This window comes from Trichogramma pretiosum, unplaced genomic scaffold, assembly GCF_000599845.2.
Source record: "Trichogramma pretiosum strain Unisexual culture from Peru unplaced genomic scaffold, Tpre_2.0 scaffold11, whole genome shotgun sequence".
In the NCBI taxonomy this organism is placed as follows: Eukaryota; Metazoa; Arthropoda; class Insecta; order Hymenoptera; family Trichogrammatidae; genus Trichogramma; species Trichogramma pretiosum.
Genome location: NW_019641702.1, coordinates 2454831 through 2478137, shown reverse-complemented (window position 1 = coordinate 2478137; position 23307 = coordinate 2454831). Strand labels below are relative to the sequence as shown.

Sequence of the window (23307 nt, the reverse complement as noted above, 5' to 3'; positions counted from 1 at the left end):
AATTTCTTTCACGTTGTTCGCTGTTTTCTGTTTCCGAGCTGATTCAGCGCGGTCGCGAGGTTTTCGGCTCGCTACAATCAAAACTAGCTCGTAATTCCACCGAAAAAATAAATAAAGATATGCTTTCGATAGGAAATTTCCTCAGCTTTCTCATGGTGTAGTCAGATTTTTCGATAAATTTCATTTTCACGAGGAAAAATCGAAATTAAACCTCAAAGATCACTTTTTCCGTACCGAGTTTTTCGAGATATTTAGCTTGGCATGTTTGATGGCGATTTTCTCGGTGAATGTGCGACTTATCGGAAAATCTGATACCACCATTGGAAAGCTGAGAAAATTTCCTATCGAACACAGTAGCCAGTTATTTTTTTTAGATGAGTTTTGATACTTTTTCAGCGACTTAGAAATTGAGTAATTAGCCGTATTTACGAGAAAACATGATTTTTCGTCCTCTAAATCACAAAAGTAGCTATAAAAGTAAGCACTATTGAAATTTCAATGGTTCCTACGTGGTTACATGTTCCTAGGACCCCCAAAAACATTTCCCGGGGGTCCGTATCCGCGTAGGTTAAAAAAAAAATTTGCCGCGATTCTACCTCCAAAAATGCGTTTCATTTAGAGAATTGCTCATATACGTTCTCTTTGCTCGCGAGTTGCGCCACAATCGCCTCTGCTTGCTCCGTACGATGTAGCTTCTGCGCCTGTCACATTCGCGCACTAAACTACTATACTAGACCAATCTTCGTATGGGTTATTTTGTGCGCAACATATATTGGGCCGTCATTCAATTTATAACTTACTAATTAGATCATTTTATCAGAAAAATTTCTAATTTGATCAGAGAGTACGTTTTTTTCACATGTGCAGACGGTAAACTGTAATTAATTTTTTGTCTCGTTTATTTGGACAAAAATCAATACTCGTGAGTTGCGCGACAGTGACGGAGTCTGCGATCGCTAATTTTCAATGCTTTGGGCGCACGTGAAGCAATAACATGCGAGTTGCCGCGGCAATGTTTGATAACGTCAATGCATACATGTATAATACGCGAATCGCTACGATTAAACCGATTCGTTGGCGCACGCAAACACGGACAGGTGTAATGTTCGTTCGATAAGTTCGCGCGCGAGCGAGAGAGAGCACGAGAGAGAGAGAGAGAGAGAGAGAGAGAAGAACAGAGCGGCATTGTGCACAGCCTGCGAGCGGTATATTTATATGTATGCGTGTATATATAATGCATGATATGCTCGGTTCGTTCTGCAAATCATTCTTGCAATTAAGCCTTATGTAAAATAGCCAGTTCGCATTGGCAACAGCGCGATTATCGCGATCTATCCGGCCACTGCCGCCGTTGTTTGTGATATCTTCATAAGCAGCTTTCTCGTGAATCATTTCGCGTTTGTGTGTACGCACTATACTGCAGTACAGATGCGTAAAACGCACACACACACACACAGTCGGGCGTTTAGGCTCCGTGGGGATATTTTCGCAGGAGCCTTCAGGAAAGGAGGAACGAATGTGCAGAGATCGATCGATCACGTGCCCAGCTAGTATTGCCCATGTGCAGTATGTATGCGTGTGTGCAAGTTAGGTGCGCAAGAGCTATATACGCGTTATCGGTGGGCGGTGCGACGAGTTCATCAGCATCCGCAGCTTCGATGTACACGTTTATGTATTATGTGGGTTATCCGAAGATCGATCCGCTCTCCTTATAAATGCGAACGAACGATTTGTAATTATTTTTTTTTCTCTCTCTCTCTCTCTCTCGCTCCGTTGGTGGTGACGATGTGGAGTTTCGTTATTATTATTTTTTCTTTTTTTTTTCAATTCTCTAGTCGTGAGAAGAATGATTAAAATTCAATGGATCACAGAATTCGAAAAAAAGAACGAACGCTTATTAATGCGAGAATTCTTTGGAGGATTACAACGGTGCGGCAAAACGCACGCGTTCATATATACATACATTTTTGGAAATGAAGCGTGAGATTTTTTTCTCGCTCGTGCGACAGTGATTATATTATTTTGTTTCGAGCGGATAGAAAAAGTTTACACAGCGTCTCAAAAAATCTCGGAGGCTAGCGCAAATTTTTGATATAATCAATTATAAGCGATAGCTTGATTACTATACACGTTCTTGCGAATTCGGCGGTAGAGATACAAATACACACACACACACACACACGCACACGCGATCGTATAACGAGACTTATATACGATTTCATTATCTCGATACGCGCCCACTTGTTTTCATAATAGAATTATCAGTTTTTCGAGCTTACAAGTGTAAATATCTTCATTGTATATCCGATTGCTTCGTAGCACAATTCGTGGGCTTGTGTCGCACGCGCTTACGGTAGCCTATTGACTATTTGAATAAACTCGTCTAATCTACCTTGAGACTATAACACGTCAATAACTTTCATACCTATTGCCAGGTTAAAAAATTAGACTCGAGAATTGGCATTGCCTGTATGTGTATTATGTGCTCAAACTTATTGACCTTTTTGTTGGTGTTGAACGCGAGCCTACATTTCGTCAAATATTTACTTACTGGTTTGGTTAAATAATATACAAACGTGTATAGCCAAGAGTCTACTACTGGCATAGATAATTTCCTTATATTTATACGGATCCACACACTCATACACACTCACGATTACATTACTTAATAAATTCATAAAAATCAGGCTACTTCCATTGAAATACCAATGATCAATCGCACTTGACTAACATGGAAAATCAATCAGCAAATCGATATAACACATTACCGCTCTCGTTCAATTCAATTTAACGTTTCTAATTAACTAATTAATAAAAAAATCTACGATAAAATATAGTTGATGACGATATTAAATGCTCGATTTTCATAAATAGATGCTAGAAAATTTAAAAAAGTCGTTATTATAATTCAGTTCGACGTGGGCATACATCATAATAATTAATTCATAAACGAATACGAACAAAAAATTTGAAATTTGGCGTATAGTACCTTCGTGTCTAGCAAAGGAAGTCAAAGCGGCCAATGGGAAGCGATTACATATGCATGAGCAAGAGAGAGAGAGAATAAGATACTTCTGTATATATATGTGTATATGTGGTGCACTATACACGTATAGCTCGAGCCCTTACAAAGCTTAGTTGTCGAATGAGAAGGAAGAAATGTACATACATGCACCAGAGATCGACGACACAAACTTGAACTCGGTCGAGCAATTACGCGATATCGACTATGCAGTCGTCATTGTAGCCGTGACTAGTGCTGCTCTGGAAGCTCTATAAGCCACATAATGTAGTGCAGGTCGAGCAGTAGGTATATATGCGCTTGGTGTGTCATGATCATCGTGTACACCAGCTGTGGCCCTTTAAAAACTCCGATACCTGGCGCAATCAACTTTCCGAGACGCGTTCACGTACTCGTGCGCTCGCTTAGAACGGAATAAAATATCGTTTAATTTTTTTCCTCTCTCGTTTCTTTTTTGTTACGACCGTTAAAAGCTGGACTACACGCACTTGCAAAGTTATGGAAATGCAGTTTTCTCGATATTATGACACTTTTGCTCGTTACTCATACGAGAAATACATTAGCGTCACTCGAATGCCTATCAAAAGGCTGTAAATGTGGCCTTTTATGATAGAAATAATCTATACGACTATAATTTTGTCAGCTTGCATTATCGTTTACTTTTATCTTAGTTGCCTTGCCTCGAGCTCGCGTACGTAATTGTGCATAAGTATTAGGCGTGCGGATAAAAAAAAGTACTTGGGGATAGCCGGTCAAAAAAAAGTACTTGAAAACGTTGGAAAATGCTCGTAAAGCCACGCACGAGCGATACAGCGCTCGATTAGAAACTCAACGCTTCTACCATACAGACTTGCAACTTTTTTCAAAATAAATAATACGATTGGCATGGTTACAATCGATGACTAACACTCGAATTTTTTTTGATTGACATTTCAGTACGAAGATGGAGGGATCCATGGCGGTTACCTCGAGGGTGGCGGAAGTGCCGGCGGTGGCATCTACGACCCACACGCCAGCGCGCGCAATGTGCCGGGCCTTCATCACAGTCCGCACCTCGGTGCGATGGGCCCTGGACACCCACAGTACCCACCACCGCCACAGCCACCCCATGTACTGGCTGCTGCGGCGGCTGCATCCACAATACCAGAAGCCCACGTTAAACGCGACAAGGACGCCATTTACCAGTAAGTCGACGTTGTAATATCGCAAAAATGTAAAACAACAAAAAGCTCGCGGTTATCGTGTAATAGCTCGACGACGATCGTCGAGGGCCGGGGCTACCGAAGCGATCGGCGGCTAAATGTAACATTCTTTGCGCTAATTATTAAAGCGGCGAGATATTTCAATCACGCGCGGCCGAGAGGAGCATGTGCAGAAGCAGCAGTACGGGCCGTATTATCGAGAGACTTGCGGGCGCAAAATCTTAGGCAGCGGCCGATCGCTTCCTGGCCTGCTGCTGCTTCATATACGGAGGCCAGAAAGTGATTTATCGTCGAAAGATCGCGCACGTCCAAGGCGGAATATACGCATGCCGTACATGCACGGGCGCAAGTATTATATGTAAACGTGCTATAATACAGGTAGGGCCGTACGGACGGGCGCGCGCGCGCAGCTATCTACCGAACGGGAGCTTATTATATTTTGACCAGGCCCTGCTGCATAATACCCTATAATTTGTCCACTCGTCGTGCTCGTCCTCGTCGTGTGGCCAGTCTGTGCAGAGAGAGAGAGAGGAGCATACTTTCCTGGAATGTTCGGATGCTTAGCTGCTGCTGCTCCTCCTACGTTATAGACACTCTTGCGTGTCGGGCTCGTGCGTGGTGGTAGTACGTACTACAGTGGTGATGCTGTTGCTGCTGCTGCATCATCGCTGCGCGGCTAGCGCATTCTTTTGCGGCGGCGGCGGCACTACTACTGCCACTACCGCCAACTTTTGCGGTATGCCGTTGCTCGCTAATATGTCCAAAATGTTTCTTTACCGCTTTCGAGCACGTAATACCTGTAAACGCATACACACTAACACAGTGTGCACAGAGCGCATGAAATTTCCTCGTAAGTCGCCGTCTTGGTCGTGCTATAGCATTTGAGCAATTGCCACAACGGGCGCGCGACCAAAGCATCCAATTATGTGTGTATGTGTGTGTGCAAGGCTCCGCGGGCGCGGTACGCTCTTTTTTCAAATTAAAAAATGCATTTGTCATTCGCGTGCGAGTAAATGCGCCGTGCATGCGCCGCTCTGTGTAGCTCGCACACCTCGAGAAATCACTTCTCGTATATGCACACGCTCGCCTGCTCAATTTTTACGTAAGAAGAAACGATGTAAAACTTACGCAAGCGAGTGCGCGCTCCGCAGTCACGATAGATTCGTCGCCGAGAATAATCCTTAAGGCTCTCGCGCTCCATTGCAGCGGTATTATATGCCGCAGCATATGTGTGTGTAGCATGTAATAGCTGTAAAAGGACCTTGGAGGATTTTTGCATTCGTTCGGTCGTGCACACCGTTTGAAGAGAACGACGTGCACTGCACCTTTTACTCGGGCTGTTGTGCAGTGCGCGCGAGCTGACAATTCCGACTGAAGAAAATTGCGCTAATAGCCCTGCGGAGCTCCAATTTATCGTTAAATGAAATCGACGTTTTTCCCACTCGAAGTTCGACAATACCGTCGCGCGCACTCGTTGTTATGTCTGCAATGGCCTACATATAACTTTGCCTCGCTATATACTCGCGGCATAATAGATACACGACGCGTATACGTATATCTCTCTACGAGCTATTTCAATCTAATTTTCAGAAAAGTGAGAGACGAGAAAAATCTCATTCAATTATTGTGGCGCATGTATGAATAAGTAGTAGCACTGCACACAAACACACACTTTAAACGCGTTATTGACTTTTCAATTCCGAGCCAGCACAAAGAATGCCAATATCGGAGCTGCTATATAGCACGAGTCGATGCCTTTTGTAGATTTGGTATGCGTTCGCAAATATAATATATATGAGCGGTGTGTGCGCGACTGTGTGACGAAAACCACAAAACCACAGATCGTTCGGAAAACGAATACGACTGTGTACAGCAATCAAATGTATCATATCATTATCCTTATATACGCCTGTGTATGTTATACGCTCGCGTATTATGGGTTAGTGTATACATATAGTGTGGGCATCGTTAGAGCAACACCTAGGTCGTTCACCAGTCATTTGTCAAGCTGTTTCACGCACACCCGCAACTAAACCTCTCTCTCTCTCTCTCGCTCACTCCCTTCCTCCCGGCATTACTACTACTACTCGGCCGCGCTGTTTATAATATATTATTATGCGTTTACGAAGGCTCTCATCTTCTTTCTCTCTCTCTCCTTACAGTAAGTTGGAATTATATTTAGAGCTAGATGCCCGCAAATATACCTTTTGATTCCACTTGTATATACTGTGCTATATATAAGTAGTGTCGCCGCGCGGCTCTTGAATTTCTGGTTTCTCCGCAGTCGAGCTCGACTGCGGCCAGCTGTTGAATCGTCGCTGACTCCTATAATGGCCCGAAGATTTGTGGATACGAGCTTGCGCGCATATAAGCCAACGCCGCGTGCGCGCGCGCGAGCTCACGCAAAAAATCTCGTCACACACACACACACACACACACACACACACGTACACTCACGCGAGCACGCATACGCAGCGCCATTAATTTTTTGATATATGTGCTCTTTCACATCTTGTTCTCTTCTCTGTTACCATCTCCGACACGCAAATTAGTATTAAATCCTTCAATTTCCACTCAGATCGCACGCTAAATCATTTACGACTTTTCAAGAGACCATCTCGCGCCGCTGCTCAATTAATTCCTAATATCAGGTCCAATAATTTAATCTCTCGTGAGATGCTAGGCACTCGTAAAGTTTGATCCATGCAGCGAGCGAGAGAAGTGCCTCCGCGGCTTGTATACATACACACATACACGAGCAAACAAAAAAAGCCATCACGCCGTCTGGTCTATAAGTCGGCTCAAACTCATTCGGCGAGCGAGAACTGTACGCGGAGTAAAAATCCTTTTTTGCACAGGTCTCTCCTCTTGGCTGCTCCGCACAGCGACGCGTCAATTTGTCGAAATTCGTTCCGAATCGTTTTATAACGCTGTAAGATGCTGCTGCTTGCAAACGCAACAACACCTTCGACCTTAAACCATGGCAGGCAGCAGCGGCAAGAACAACAACGGCTACCGGACTCGTTTCTCTTCTTCTCCTTCTTCCTTCCTTTCGTTCGCATCGCGTGATGAGTTTGCTCTCTTTCTTACTCCATCGTTGCCGTTGCTGCTGCTGCTGTTGCTGCTGCTATATTGCCTCTGATGCTGCTGAAGCTGACGTTGCTCTGACCCTTGCCGAATTTTTGACGAAAATTTATGTGCCGCTATGCCAAATGCTCCCTGTACAAACAGGTATACGAAAACGTTTGCGTGTGTGTGCGTTACACTTTTGCTTGTATGCTGCAAGCGAGATGTGGATAGAGCATAGTGAGCCCAAGAGGAACGCGTATGCTATACCACCATTACCATTACCACCACGACTTGTAAAGCTGAGCGTGATTTATGCGAGTATTTAATAAGAGCTCGCTGTGCGTTAACTTAGATCAGAAGGAGCAACTCGGCTATTCTCCTAGCCAACGAAACGTGGCTCATGATGCATTTTCGCTGCAGCTATATCGTTTTTTAATGTAGCTCCGAGCTCTAGATGCAAGAATTTCGCTTGCTCGATCATTCCGGCATTGATTCGACTTTATTATTTCCTGCTTGAAAGTTGCATCCCGCTTTAATTTGTATAACAAAGAAAACAATGTGTAACATCAGATAGCCGATGTTAATCCATGCAAAGAAAAATATATCTTCAATAACTCTCAAGTACCACAACTCTCGTTTGTTATTGCATCAACTTTGTATGCGATACATCGATTCGGGCTTTTCGAGCGAAGCAGCCATTTTTCAATGAAAACAATAAATTTTGCACTATGAGTTACCATATAAGCAGGCAGGTGTGTATAACAAACACGAAGAAAAATAAATGTGGCTGGGTCAGTTAGCTGGCACTGATGAGCAACGGTATGGCAACATCATTGCAGGCTCAACGACCCATTGCATGTTATTCTTTCCTTTTTTTTACACGGCTCCTTTTGGCCCTCTCACTCGGTGTATATATATGAGTATAGACATTGCGAGGTGGCGGCGCTGTCCCTATGCACTAAATTTCGTTTCGAGCGATGAGTTCTGGCCTCTATATTGCAATTTCAAGCTCGTAAGCTCGATGCTGTTTGCAAGAAAGGCAACGATGAAAAAATAAAATCATTCGAGCGCGTCGACAAGGCCCTTAAAATGCAAATTCCTCTCGACGATGAACAAAAAATTAATACGGTCTAACCAAGTAGCCGTCGAGCACTGCTATGTTTTAATATGTGAACGAGACTGAAAAATAAAAAATAAAAAAATAAGAAGTAGCAGCAACGACAGCTCCGTGAGGTTTAGTTTTCCTGGTTGTTGTTCGCGTAATGATGATGATGAAATGCTTTTTTGAGATTTGTTGTACATGTATATACCTGAGTAGCGGTGATTCATCGACGAGAACTGGTTTCGTCTATACGCGTGTGCATGAGTGTGTATTTGTATGCGTTTGTTTGTGTGTATGTATGCGCACATCCCGCGGAGTGTGCATGTATATTCAGCACAGGGGCATTCGATTTTTTCTGGAAAAATATTTGATTAGCAATAATTACAAATTATGAGCATGCAGTATGCACGCCGAAGAAAAAAATGAGATAAGCCTCAAATTTAATCACACGCCGATGAGGTAATATCGCTCAACCTCGAGTTTCGTCGCGATCTTGATGCCAATAAATCTTAATCGATTAACCTATGTAAAACAATGAAGCACGACCCGAGTTTTTCATTCATTAACGTTTTACCTTTTTTCTTTTGCAGACATCCTTTGTTTCCACTGCTAGCGCTAATTTTCGAAAAATGCGAACTGGCAACATGCACACCACGCGATCCTGGTGTTGCAGGAGGTGACGTATGTTCGTCCGAAAGCTTCAACGAAGATATCGCCGTCTTCTCCAAACAGGTGAGTGTCCTCGAAAATTTTTAAATTCAGTTCTTGTTTGAGCGAAAAAATGCGATTGTGAATTTAATTATAATTTATAACGAGCACTTTTTGCTATATAATATCCCATAAGAAACTAGTCCAAAAGCTTTATAGAGTGTTGAGAAAGCAAGGGAGAAGTCCACGTTAATTTGGGCGTTCCGGGAAGTGAATGTAGCTCACATTCGTTTTCACGCAGTATTCTTGGATTAATAGCGAATTCACCAACTTGAGAATGCGATTTAAAAAAAGAATAGTAAAGCAAAAGAAACAGTTTTTAAGTAAATCATAAGAATTTTTGACTCTCGTTCGTTTGAAATCTTTACCTTGAAAAGGTCATTAACCTTCTGTACAAAATGTTGTCAAAATTAAGATTAATCGTCTTACGAAAGACATTGTTTCAAGTTAAATGCAAAGAAAACTAAGCTCTTCAAAATGCAGCAATGGTAAAAATATAAAGAAGAATAATAAGGATATGCGCATAAATTAATTATGAAGTTTGAGAGAATAAAAAAGATGAGCACATGAGGCATGGCTGGTCAGAGCTCGCACGAGTGTTGCTATTATTAAATCTTGCTCGCGAGAGAGAGAGAGAGAGAGAGAGAGAGAGAGAGAGAGAGAGAAAGAGAGAACCGGCAGGCGAAAAGATACCTCTATATCGAGAATCTCGCGCGCGTAAGACATTCCTAGCTTCACGTCGACGTATAACTATACTCTTGCGGCAACGTCGAGCTCTTTCTGAGTCTGCATGCGCTCGTGCTCCGTTGCGGCACGGATGTCGTTCGCACATACGCGCAGAGAGCTCGTGGAATTCGATCTGTCGAGATCACCCCTGTGCGCACTGGAAGCGATCCTTGTCGTCGTTGTCGTCGTCGGAATACGCTCATCAGTGAAAGTCTTGAATTAATTATTTTCCGTTTCGTACGCAGAAAAACAAAAATATTCGCTTATACGACGAAGACTTTGTATAAGCACGCGTACGGTTGTAAGGTCGTAAACATCGCTATAATGAACGCAGCTCGCCAACTCGTGAGCTCGTCATGTTATTATTATTATTCTAATAAAATGTTAATATAGTCGAGAGCGAGCCGACTTGGGCGATGATTTTTTGGAATTTTATAATTTGCTTCGGTTTTTTGCCACTTTTTTTCGAGAGCCTTATGCAATCGTAATAATATTGATAATAATATGTTCCTCGAAAATCTCATCTGCTTGTTTTATTATTCCAAATTGATGCTGCGCGCTAAATCAGCATCAATCATCGCAGATTTTTCGCACTTAAATTTTTCAACGAGCAAAGGTTGAACGCGGGTGCGCGCCCGAGAGAGAGAGAGAGAGCTTACAAAAACTTTACAACTAAAATCTCACAAACGACTCATAACGAAGCAATTAATCTCGCCTGAATCAAAACAAAACGTTGAAAAGTAATCATATAAATTCCCGCCGTCCAGCGTCGATCGCTCGAAGAGCTGGCTCAAGCAATAAAATCGCGTGGGTAAATTTTTCGGAGTGTACCGTGTATTTGCTGCAATGAGCGAGCGGCACCAGAAATAAAAGGACCAGCTATATGTATAATAAATATATGTATAGTTACAAAAACGTACGCGAAGAATCAGCACGTCGCGTGCTCAACGAGGCAGAAGAGAAGCTGCACTGCTTGGATGATGATGGCAGCGCGAAGAAAGCGAGTAAATCTAAAGAGGAGTTGTCGTCATACAGCCCCCAAGGACACAGATGGTAATACGAGCCAAAAAGCCCCATGCCGCGCACAAAATGCTCCTTTTTAAAACTCTTGCATTTTTGCAATTTTATAATTATATCGTACTAGCTATCATGTATAAGTCCGAAGTGTTTTGTTTTATGAATCGCTCAAAAATCGTATCAAGAATTTCAAGTCGAAATATTTACAATCAATAGTCGAAAAACGGATCACTTTTCACAGAGAGGATTGGAGTTTATCTTACTAATATTGTACTCAATTCGACATGTCTTGTTAGAAATGGTCAACTATAAATTGCTTAATATGAAATAAGTCTTACATTTGTATTCAGTCCTATATTTTTATTGTTTAGATATTTTGGTTTTTTTTGAAAATATACATAAAAAAACATACTTTCGACTAGACTTAACACCTCAAACCTACGCACCGGAACACGTCCATTCTAAAATAGTTCGAAGTTTTAACGCGTAAAATTTTAGTATTTTGAAGCTGCCTGGTTTTATGTGAAAAAATATATAACTTGGACTGATTCCTGAAGTTATGTATCATATTTAGTGAAACAAAAATTTCAACTCTCATAAAATAAATTTTTTTCAAAACTTGGTATTTTTTTTAACAACAAAACATTTTTTGTTTTACTAGAACTTATAAATTTGCAATTTGATTTAAAAACTTACATTTCAAATTTAGAAAAGTGTTCCCTCAATCATAATAGAAGCACAGTATGCAGAGAAAGTTTAGCAATACAGCATACGAATATAAATATTAATAGAGAATACATAGAAAAAAATGTGAAAAGTGCACTAATTCATAATGTTGCATTATTATTTGTCGATTAAAACGGAAAGTAGTGCGTAAATAATTATTTTTCTAAGTTTTATATCATTTGTGTCTCTCTCTTAACATGATCCTTCTTTTCGTTGTATCATCATTATAAAATTGAACACTAAATGTAAAAAATACTATGCACAGAAATAAAAGTAGTAAGCCAAAGTGTTTGGTAATTTATAGAGTACAATTATTTTTATTGAATCAAAGTTCATTTCACTTGAGCGACTTCACGATTTTAGTCAACATTCAAAATTACAAACACTGTTGACTCGAAATTTGAAAAAATAATTTCTTCTGTGAAATGGATGTTTGTTTTTTTAGAGACTACCAAAACTTATGATTGGATTTGATTTAGCTATATAACACACCGAAATCATTCAATTTGTAATTTTTATTTCTAAAAATCGCGTACTAATTCTGAAAATCCGCTAAACATTGAAAAATAATTCAAATGTATTTGAATGAACGATAAAAAAATCATTGAACATTATGGAAGTTTCGCTTAATAATGAATCGGATGATCATGATCTATATCTGTGTTGATTTAGTATAAATGGTTATGTAATGTAACTTATCGATATCACCTTATCAATGTTATCGTTTCTTTCAAAAAATTTACTTTATTCGTTGTTCTTCCAAAAAGTCTTTTTATCGACTTCAATTTCTTTTAAAAAATCGCAAATATGCAAATATCTAGTACATTTTAGCAACATATTAACATTTTTATTAAAAGCGTTATTTGATTAGTTAATAATGAAAATATGTACTACCTTGCCACCCATTTTTATGTGATAACTTTTGTAAGACATTTTCTTCCGCTATTCTTCGCCTCAACTTTGATTTCTTTTGAATTTTTCACTCAAGTGATCACTCGTAGAATTCATTAAAGTTTATCTTAATATCATTATCACGATCTAATGCATTAGTAGGTGATAATTCTAAAAGCTAAAAATAAAATAATTGTGGTCACAACTTTGAATTAACTGTCGATAATCTTCTTGTGGATTATGAAGAAACGCTATTTGTCTATTGATACATACTCACGCGAGACGAATCTATTTACACAAGAGCCCGACACCGAAATTTATAAGTACAGATACACACGCGCACACAAACAAGCACTTTTTTTATGAAAGCAAAGCAAAACAAAAAGCCCCGTGCGAGTAAATGTACGCTATAACAGTACTCATTGCTCGTGGAGAAACTTCAGTGGCATTAACAGACGCTAAATTATTTTGTGCGTGCGTGACACTCCAGTGCGCATGCGTCTCTACACACACGCTAATTCAATGCACCTTCGTCGGGCTATACGGCAATCGGGATTAGCTTGCGAGTTCTGATACATGAGCAAGTATACATGAGGGCGTCTAAGTATTCATGTACTTGTACATTTTTACCCAAGCCCAAGCCAAAATAAAACAACTCTAAGAATAAGAGCAATACTCGGGTGCATTCACGGGGACAGTGCTTTTTTATGAACCTATAACGATGGCTGCTCATTTTTCAGTTTGGCGATCGTGCTTTGAAATTAAGCGTTCTTTCAATGGATTAACTACCTTACATACTAACAAAGAATATTAATTTTCAAACTCCGTCTAACTGACCGTTTGATACCGTTGAAATTCATGGATTAAATCCGAAATCATCGGAGCAGCCATGTGCGTGGTACATCGCGAACGGCACTCGCAGCAGCAGCAAAAAAAGCATCATACATCTACGACGAAAGACTGCTCACTTTTAAGCATTGAAATTGATCTATTCAGCGGGTCAAGGCACATTACATCCCTCGGCTGTGCTGGGCTCGAGCGCTCTAAAAGCTGGCTGCGAATCGGAGCACACGTGGTCTTTGTGGGATGCCCCGCTGAGCAGTCGCGCGCGCTCAGCAGAGAGCAAGAAAAGCATTGTTATGCCCTTTTTTACCTTCACACACGCATACACACACACATGCTCACACGCTCGCTCGCTCAGTGGCATACCTCGCGCGCGCAACTCATATGCTGTTCTCTCTCTCTCTCTCTCTCTCTCTCTCTTCGATATTATTGTGTGTGCATATACAAGAGAGCGCCCCACTTTCCTTATGGGCCAGAGAGAGAAAAAGAGACAGAAGAACTCGCTTCTCTTTTGCGCGCGACGAGCGATCGAACAATGATGGAACTTCGAACTGGCAAAAGAGCATTGTGGAAAACATATTATGTATGGTGTACGCGTGTATATGCCGCATACACCTATAGATATATATACGTATGTATGAGTGTGCATGAGCGCGAGAGATAGTCGCATAGACCACATGCTGCAAATATCCCATCGCGCGCACATGAGCGCGCGTAGAACGGCGCCGAGAAGGTATATCTATTTTTTACTCGAGCCTCATCGTGTTTGATGAATGTCTATGCTGGTACTTTGATGGATTCAGCTTTCCCGTTTTTTTTCTCTTCGCTTCTCTACACAAGCGCACGTTGTGAAAACTCAATCGCTCTCACAGATTGTCGTCGTCCTTGACCATAGTTCGACAGAACCAACTATATACTTGAAAACTCGTGCGCATATGAGTGCATATACACGATGCGGCATTGTATATAATGATGAAAATTAATTCCATCGCGGGCAGTCGCGTTGTCAACTTCGTCATTATCATCGTCATCAAAGTCGCTATAAAAGCGATAACGAGCTACTTCTATACTGATATGCACGCGCGAAATGTGCATGTGTGTGCACATATGATCGCGGGGAGACAGATGACACAACAATAATAAAAGTTGCCGATTTAATCTTTACGATGCTTGTAAAGTATATACACCGCAGACTTTGTAACTATAGCACCAATGCCAACTGTTCCTGCCTTGTACGATTCTCTCTCTCGGCCGATGATTTTTACCCATATACTAAATATTTAGAATGCACGAAAAGGCCTTCCTCCACGTACCAAGCTCGTGAATTCATTAATATAAGATACGAATAACAAAAATATCGGCGCGATAATCATCGCATTTCGCCTCGGATCGTACTGCGGCCTTGAGTTGTACTTTTTCCCGGTAATAAGACACACACAAGCATCCCTATGAATTCATTTTGCGAGTTACAAAATTTAACAACGATTTAAAAAACAAACAGTCAAGTAAGAGGGACGCCACTAAAATTCCCGTAAAACGCCTAGATCACACGATTGACGTATGTTGACTAATGTGCACTGCTTCCACGCCCGGGCAACTCTTTCTCTTCCTGTCAACATATTTATCGAGCATAGATCGTCTCTCGCCGCTCACTCATAAGGTAGCATAAATCATAAACGCACGATGATTTTTGTCCACGCGCCTGGATACTTCAAACAAAATGTTTTTACAACGTGTGGTTATGCTTCTTGCTCGCGATCAATTCAAACATATTTATGATTACTGGTTTTCTTGATCTGTACGTCTGCATGACCAGGTTAAAGAGAGAGAGAAATCAATTTGTAACCTAGTATACGTTCAGTGATCTACACCTGCTTTACGGATTATAATGTCGAGTTTGTTCAATACTATTCGAATTTTATGGCTGTTGAGTAATTGATTTACAGCCAAGAATAGACAGATAGTACACAAAAACTAAACAGCATCTCGATGAAATTGATTATTACTGCTAATTGAGTTATAAAGCGACTTCTTTTGTCACATTATAAAAATGTTTTCTACGACGTGTTTTTTTTGTCGCAAGGTGTTTTTTTCTCACTTTCTAAATGGCATGCTTATGTTTTATTGCGATAATAAAATTGATTGTGAAACAAAAGAAAGTGATCATCATATATTTTAGTTATGTGGTTTTGTAGGACGATTAATCAATTCATCAGAGTCAGTTATGTTGTAAATAAGGAAATACAACGATGAATCACTATTGGCTATGAAGTCAAACACCAGTAGACTTAATCTTGAGAGCAGATCATAATAACCGCACTTTTTATAATTTTCACATCGATTACTTTCTCGGTGATTTACTTGCTCAATCTCGTCCACGACATGACGATTTAGACTAATTATACCAAAGATGTACATTCAAAGGGGCACGCTTAGTAACTTTGGTTCGTGGTGCATCTCATCACCGCGGAGCCAATGAACGAAAGTACACGGAGACTTGCATAGAATTACAATGCATTTCTAGTTCTGATTTTCAAGCGGAGGAAACTACAATGCAGACGCGAGCTCGGTGTCATCATCCTTACTTATGCACGTGGACACGTCCGTTTTCTGCATTCAAATATACTGAAAGTAAATGTGTAAAGGACGTGCAATGTACGCGAATCGCTCGATAATCGCATTCAGCCGCAGTAAGCAGCTATGCAGCGACAATGACGACGACGACGGCGGCCATGCGGCAGGTTTTTTTTTTATCATCTAACATAGGCGCAACGAGCTGACAATATATGCATACTTATCGGTACAAGCGATGAGCGAGAAACATTATGTGTGTGTGTGTGTGTATGCGTCTGCTGTGTGTACACTCACCGCAAGGCTGGAGACGCGCTCGGTATTATGTTATGCGATCGACGCGCTGCTCCTTGCTACGCTATAAACTCTGTCATTTTCTGTCCTCATTAATGAGCTGTAAATCAAGCCTCGATGCTCACCGTGTTTTATTGCGAATAGTCGCATTTATATACATGCTCGAACTTATCGGTGTTACTTTGTAAGCCATATTTTACCGCGCTTGTAGTTCTTTTCCCATTTCTCTTTTTGATACAAGAATCGTCGAATGCCACAAAGGACACACCGACATAATACTTAACAACTGCGAACGGACCTCTCACACAAATATTCCTTAATGATTTTCTATCAAATTATTTGCGAAATCAGAAATGAAAAATTTCTAATAGAATCAAGATGAATATTCAGCCAATATTGATTTGCAAATGTCACCTATACATGAAATCATGGCCGAGAATTCTCATATTTGTGGCGCCAATGATCTTGTTAGAGATTACATCTGCGCTAGCTGATCGGTTGTTCGTTGATTTATTCTGCGTCAAATGCCTTTCACTTTTTAACTAACTCATAGGAAATAAGATGAAGGAATTAATCTCAAATCTATCAGTTGAATATCGTAAAATCTAGCTGACACAAATTTATAAGTACCACAGTTTGACCAAAAAGTCGTAAAAAAATCAAGTAAAATGGTCAACAAACGATGAGCTCGGTTTTTATTGCGTTCGAATTAGACGTTGATCATCGAGAGAGCAGTAAAAGTCAATATAAAAACCCGACGAGGTGACGAAAAAGGTGTGTATAACAACAGTGATGTAAATCAAGTTTTCTCACTTCTCTCAAACGATATTTAAGTCCATACGTAAACAATGGCTCAAGTACTTCGAGGGAGAGAAGAAGAGATCCACACGCGTTCGTCAAAGCTCACAAAGGCGTGATATAGGCTACACAGCCTATTATATATCGGAGAATTACAAATTGTTTATCCAACACTTGTCCACTACACAGTCGGTTCGTACACGTTCAAGATGTAATCTGGATGAAGGACGATCGAGGCGACACGGCGATCTTTAAAACAAGAGAAAAAGGACGTGAGGAGCGAGGAGAGCTTACATGCGCGCGTATCTATGTAGGCGAGTCTCCAGTCGGTTGCGTGCAAAAAGTGACGGTATTTTTGTTCTATACTCAGCGAGACGTTTCACTCGACGAGACACCTTCATCGCGAGCATCGCGTATATAGGCACATACCCACTCCGATTCAGTCTCATGAATATCGTCGTCATCGCGCTCGACATTCCATTTGCTTTTCCTCGCGCTTGGTTCACAGGCACGCGCATGCGAGAGGGAAATACTCGACGAGAACTTAACGTTCCGCAAACATAACCGGCAGAGATAAAACCTCGGCCGAGTACGATCCGCTCGAGGGATAAAATGAGAGACGGAAATTAATTAGCGATGCGCTCGCGTACGCACACGGCTTATGAGTGCGTCTATATATCGGCTTGACACTGTGACTATATTCTCGTCGTACCTGCCAATGACACGAAATTAAGTGCTTTCTCAGATTTTAATTTCGATCTATGAGCTTGCGCACGCTCGTATGGATAAGTAAATAATCAAACGTCGTTGCGTTTTGCGCTTGAATGAATTCTAAGAAAATGTGTGCTTTTTTAAATCTTTTATTTAAAAGTCATATTGAGATAAAAATTTTATATGTGTAACTATTTCGAAGAAAAAATTGTTACAGGCATTTGTAGAGTGCTCAACAATTACAATAATACTTAAAATACAAGCTTTCTAATAATTAACCTTTACAATTGTGCTTATCTGTTATAGATCAGAAACGAGAAGCCTTACTACATCGCCGACCCTGAGGTGGATTCCCTGGTAAGTTCCCTACTTCTTGTATATATGTTTCCTTATTTGTACAGTCTCAAAGTAGCTCGAACTAACGCAAATTAGGCTCGGTCTCGTAGACTGGACCGGCGCCACGAGCCCGCGACACACGCTCCGGCACCGGCGTATACACGTACGAATACAAGCTCGACTCTCTTTCTCCTACAAGATGATTTCTCCTTTTGCTTCTTTTGTTTATATGCCTCTCCCTTCGATTTGTACGTACGTGACCGATACAATAAATTGCCATAAGGTTTGCATGGGCCAGGTAACAAGATCCTGGGTCAGTTTGGTTTGTGTTTGAAAAAAAAAATTTGCTACAAAACTCGAAAAGTAAATTATTTTTCTTTTAATGTTTTAATGACCTACTGATAAGACTTGATATTTGCTCTAGATACTGCATTTATGCGTCGAAATTAAACACACGCTGCCGCTAAGTTGGTGCGCTCATTAATATATTAATTCCAAAACGTCCGGATCACTAATAATATTTAAAAGATGACCACTAAATACGCTCGTATGCAGGTTTGAAAATATGATAAATAGCTCGCGTACTCGTTTGACTATTATTGACACGGCAACTCTTTGCTCGCGCTAAATTAAATACTCGACTGCTGCGTGAGTTTTCCTCTCTGCGCCTCGATGTGCGTCGTGTATGAGTAAACAATTTCTGCGTGTTGAGACAAGTGCATGCGTGACCTCTCCAACTGAACGACAGAAGATAAATTTGTATTATAATGACTCGATACAATGGAAAATATCGATATACATGAGAGCAGTGCACCAAAAATCGATTTCTGCTATTTTCATCCTCATATTAGTTTATGCGATTTTCATTAAAATGTTACTTCTTTTTTCGGCACGTGTTTATGAAATAATTAAAGTACCATTGATCACATCCAAGTCAGTTAATACATCCAATTATCGTTTGACACATTTTTTTAAATTATATATTTTCATTCTAACGTCTTATTGAATCTGGCAGGTGCGTGAAGTATCGCATAAACAGTACACTTGGATAAAATATATAATGCTAAATCACTTTGTCGTTAGTACATTATACTTTATAAATATTCTTTTGAAAAGTAAAACGGCTTTGAAAGATTTTGCTCTGTGCTGCAATCGCTTGAGCACACAGGCATGTCCATTACAACTTCAGTCACACACATCAACTTTATATACTGTGATATAAATCATACGGCTCATTTTCAATTCACTGATTTAACGAGTTTTCCAAATGAAAATCACTGCCCGCACTTTCTGGCTCTCTATCGTGTATGACTTACATCGTAAATGACTCTCTGTATTAGATCGATAATTCCATATTCGCACAGCAGATTCGAATTCAAATTTCACGGCCTGCAATGGATTTAACGAAAGTATCCGTGTACGGCGAAAGATAAGCGCACGAGAGTCGCGGAGCTAAAGTAAGCAGTAAACGTAGAAAAGTGCAAAAAGCTCTTTTAACGGGTAGGAGCACGAAGACGACGACGGCGAAGACGAGTCGTATCGTGACTTTGAGAAGAAACAACGGCGCGTTGCTTAGACGAGCTATAATATAAAAGCAGTAGCTTATTACGCCCGTAGCTAATCGCAATTTACGAGCATTGAGCCTTTCTGCTTGCTCTTGTTCTGTCTTTCTGTATATCGTAAAGAAGCACGTAACGCGTTTGCACTTTTTGCTACTGTATATGTATACGTTTCCTTTGATTCTCGGCTCCTATACCCTCCTCCTCCTCTTCTTCTCTCTCTCTTTCCTCTCGCTGTCTCTCTACTCTTTGAGTGCACCTTTGTTCGCCTCCCGACCGCGTGAACCTTGCAACAAGCGCGCGGGGCTTTTTTAACTTTTTGCTGATTATTTTGCTCGGGCATCGCAACGGAAAAGTCGTTGCCCACAAGCTGGGAGAGGCGTCCGTAACAACTGGAGATGAAAATAATCCCTGCACCTCTACTGCCGACTGTTGAGGCTGATGCGCCGCGCTTGAACCATACACGTGAAACAATTACTTTCTTCTGGCCTGTCAAACCCGAGAAAACATAAACTCATTAGGTCATTGCTAATTCGTTTTAAACCATCATCGGGTACGCGCTTAGCTCTTGAATTCAATCGACAACTTAAGCAATTGTTCAATCGCTTGTAAAAAAAAAAAAAAAAAAATAACAATAATAATGTCGCTCGATTTATCGTGTATCGACCCCAAAACTTATCGCTCCCTCTTGCTTATTTTCTCATTCTATCTTTTTCTCTTTTCCTCTTGATCGGTCGATCAATTTTACGAAAACAAGTAAAAAAAATCTCTTTTACGCTCGATTGGAGAATTTCGACTTCTGAGCAATTTTCTCGAGTCTGTGAGCATCTTCAAAATTCGTTTTTCAATAAATTTGTGTAGCCACGCCGTAGGCTCACCCCTCAATCAGTCGGAAACAGGCACTCGCTGGCATTTGACTCCTGCAGCCTAGAAATCATCAACAGCTGTCTATCGCTGTCTCGAGCCGCAGGGGGAGAGTGAAAATCATTCCCATCGGCAGTTTGAAACATGCGGCCGAGGCAGCAGCCGCGAGAACAAATCCGATTTCGTTTTCGACTTTGATTCTATATGCCTCCGTCTGTGTACATGTGCCGTACGTATATACATTCCTCTCGCTCGCACACATTTCGTGTATACCGAGATCGTAGCAGAGTGTGTAGGGTGGCTTTCGACATGCTTGGACGATCCTACGGCAAAATTTACCGAATTTCCAAATTCAATGGGTGATTTTCGAAGTTTTCGAAAAACTTTAATCCCGATGCTGCTGCAACTGCGAGAAGCCCGACAGCTGCTGTCCAATTTTCCTACACATAATCTGTTCGAAATATCTATTATAATAACGAAAATCGCCAGCAGATTATTATATTCGGCTCGATTCGGTTAGATATATATAGGTATGCAGAAGCAGACGCGGGAACGAGCTGCACCCACGAGATATTTTCTCACGAGTTCGATCGTCCCGTCGGATGATAATGCAGAAGCGAGAAAAGCAATATTTGACAAAAGCAACGAGCAGCAGGAAAAGTTTTCATTGCAAATAAAAGGGTGTTTACGTTGGTGTTACGAGCCTCCTAGTATCGACACGCGCATGTGTGCCTTTGCTGCGCGAGCTACTCAAAGAAGCCTCGAGAGATGTAGAAAATTGAAGCGCACTCCAAGTGACACTAGGTGGGCGGATATATGTGCGCGTCTGTTGCTCGTCGAGGAGCATAAGCTGTGTTACCTTCGTGTATTATCGGAGTTTTGAGGAAAAGAGCAAAGCAAGCAGACAAGCCGAAAGTCCTTCAGAAGCGAGTCTTTAAGGACGCGAGCTGCAGTCACTTTGAATAATATTCTTATTAGCATTTAGCGGTAACTATACTGCAGTGCAACGAGCCATACTATAGCCTACGTATATATATTTTTGCTCGCGTACATATAGGAGTATTACGCGAAGACGACTACGACTCGAGACTCGTAATACGCGCACTTCAAAGCGAATACGCGCACGCAGATATCTACTTTTGAGCGCGTTTGTTACGCTGTCTCGTGCGGGCTTTTGTTGCTTTTATTTTGCACCGCCAACGCGCCGCAACGCCGCAGTTCTGTGTTGGCTCCCGGGCCCAGTCAAAGACCGAGCTGACTCTCGCTCTCTCTCTTTCTTCTTCTGTCTTTAATGCGCGCGCGCGCGCCACGCATTATTTCGAATATATGTGACACGTAACTTTTTGTCGTCTTCTCGCAAAACACACGCGCGCTCATCTTTGATAAACGAAATGATTTTTCTTTGGTCAATTCCGGAATGAATAGAGAAGTTGGAGAAGAAAAAAACCGAAGGGAAAGAATGAAAGAAGGAGAAAAAAGGTTGTCTCGGCTCGCAGCAGCGACGATATTGTAGCGTGCTCGTTCTAGTATGAAAGCAATATGGATACGGGATACGGGCACGCGCGATCTATGTCTCGCTCTCTCTCTTTGCGCCGTGGAATCTGTTGTTGGTAACGGTATATCCTGAAACTGAGAATGTATACGCATTTATACATAGCCAGCTATATAGTAGAGTATTTATTTATAAAAGTTGAAAAGAGGGAAGACTCTGAGGTGCACCGACACGAGGGATCGAATCGCTCTGCTGCTCTCTAGGTCTCTCGTTCGTTTTCTCTCTCTCTCTTTCTCTTTCTCTCTGCCTCGATATAACGCAACCCTTGGACACGCTAGATACATTTATGCGCATTCAATCAGACGCGTGTCATCCATCTCCGGCGAGGCTGCAGCAGCAGCACGATTCCGATACAAAGTGCCTAGACTTCATCGGCGTATGATCGCTGGCTCTATTTGCGATACGTATGTAAGCTGCGTGCACGCAGGTGGTCCCGACCTCGTCCATACACACACACACACACACACACACACACACGCAATCTACGGTGAATTGAAACGGAAGGATTAACATATTAGCTTTTCGAATGTTCGCAACATTTTGTCATCGTTGCGCGGCAGCTCATTATCATACGTATGAATCTGATCCAGCTGCGGCTATTTTGTTCTCTTCTTTCGTGCGTGCATTACGTATTCCATCGCAGTGTGTGCTGGATATTAATATAATTTCGCGTCTTGCAACGACTACTTTGCATCGTATGTCAATTAATCGTGTGAAACTTAATGTTTTGAAGCTCGGGCAATGGAGTCCCGCGTCTGCAAATCTTTTTGAACGAAAAAGACCGAGCGAGAGAGAAAGAGAATGCGGTTGAAATGGGATATTACGTAGCATACGTACAAATTCTATACTACGAAATAATATAAAACGTTTTCGGCGAGACGAAAAACATTTTTTCTTCTTATATTTTTCTCTCTCTTGCTCTCGGTCTCTCTCTCTCTCTTTTTCTCTTACTCGCTCGCTCTCTCGAGCTTGTAGCGAACTGGTAACACTATATTCAGTGCAACATCTTGATCCTTTGGTTTTTGTCAAATTAGAAATGAGCCAGAGAAACGGATACCCATACGTATACGGGACTAAATTACACGCAGCCTTATAGCTTGGCTCGAGCAAGGTGCGAAAGATAGCAGTGTAAAAATAAAAAGTCTAACTTGGAAACGCGATTCGGACTTGCAGTCTCGCGTGCGATATACGTGCTCGATCTTCTGCTCCGGGTGGCCCTTTCACGGTGTTGGGACATAAGAGGGATTGCGTGTAAAAATCGAAGGACTAGATTAATTTTACATCAAAAAGACGATCGAGGTATCCTTGACCCTTGA

General features: G+C 41.4%; 1 protein-coding gene across 11 annotated transcripts in view; it reads left to right on the top strand.

The window, feature by feature from the left end:
- LOC106653886 (homeobox protein homothorax) overlaps positions 1-23307 on the top strand; it is a 318679-nt gene that overhangs the window by 5757 nt on the left and 289615 nt on the right. For all 11 annotated transcript variants that reach the window (XM_014373524.2, XM_014373523.2, XM_023462676.1 and 8 more), the window contains exons 2-4: positions 3959-4206; positions 8986-9127; positions 17987-18037. In XM_014373524.2, the coding sequence (XP_014229010.1) occupies positions 3959-4206; positions 8986-9127; positions 17987-18037 (441 nt within the window). The remainder of the gene's footprint in view (positions 1-3958; positions 4207-8985; positions 9128-17986; positions 18038-23307) is intronic.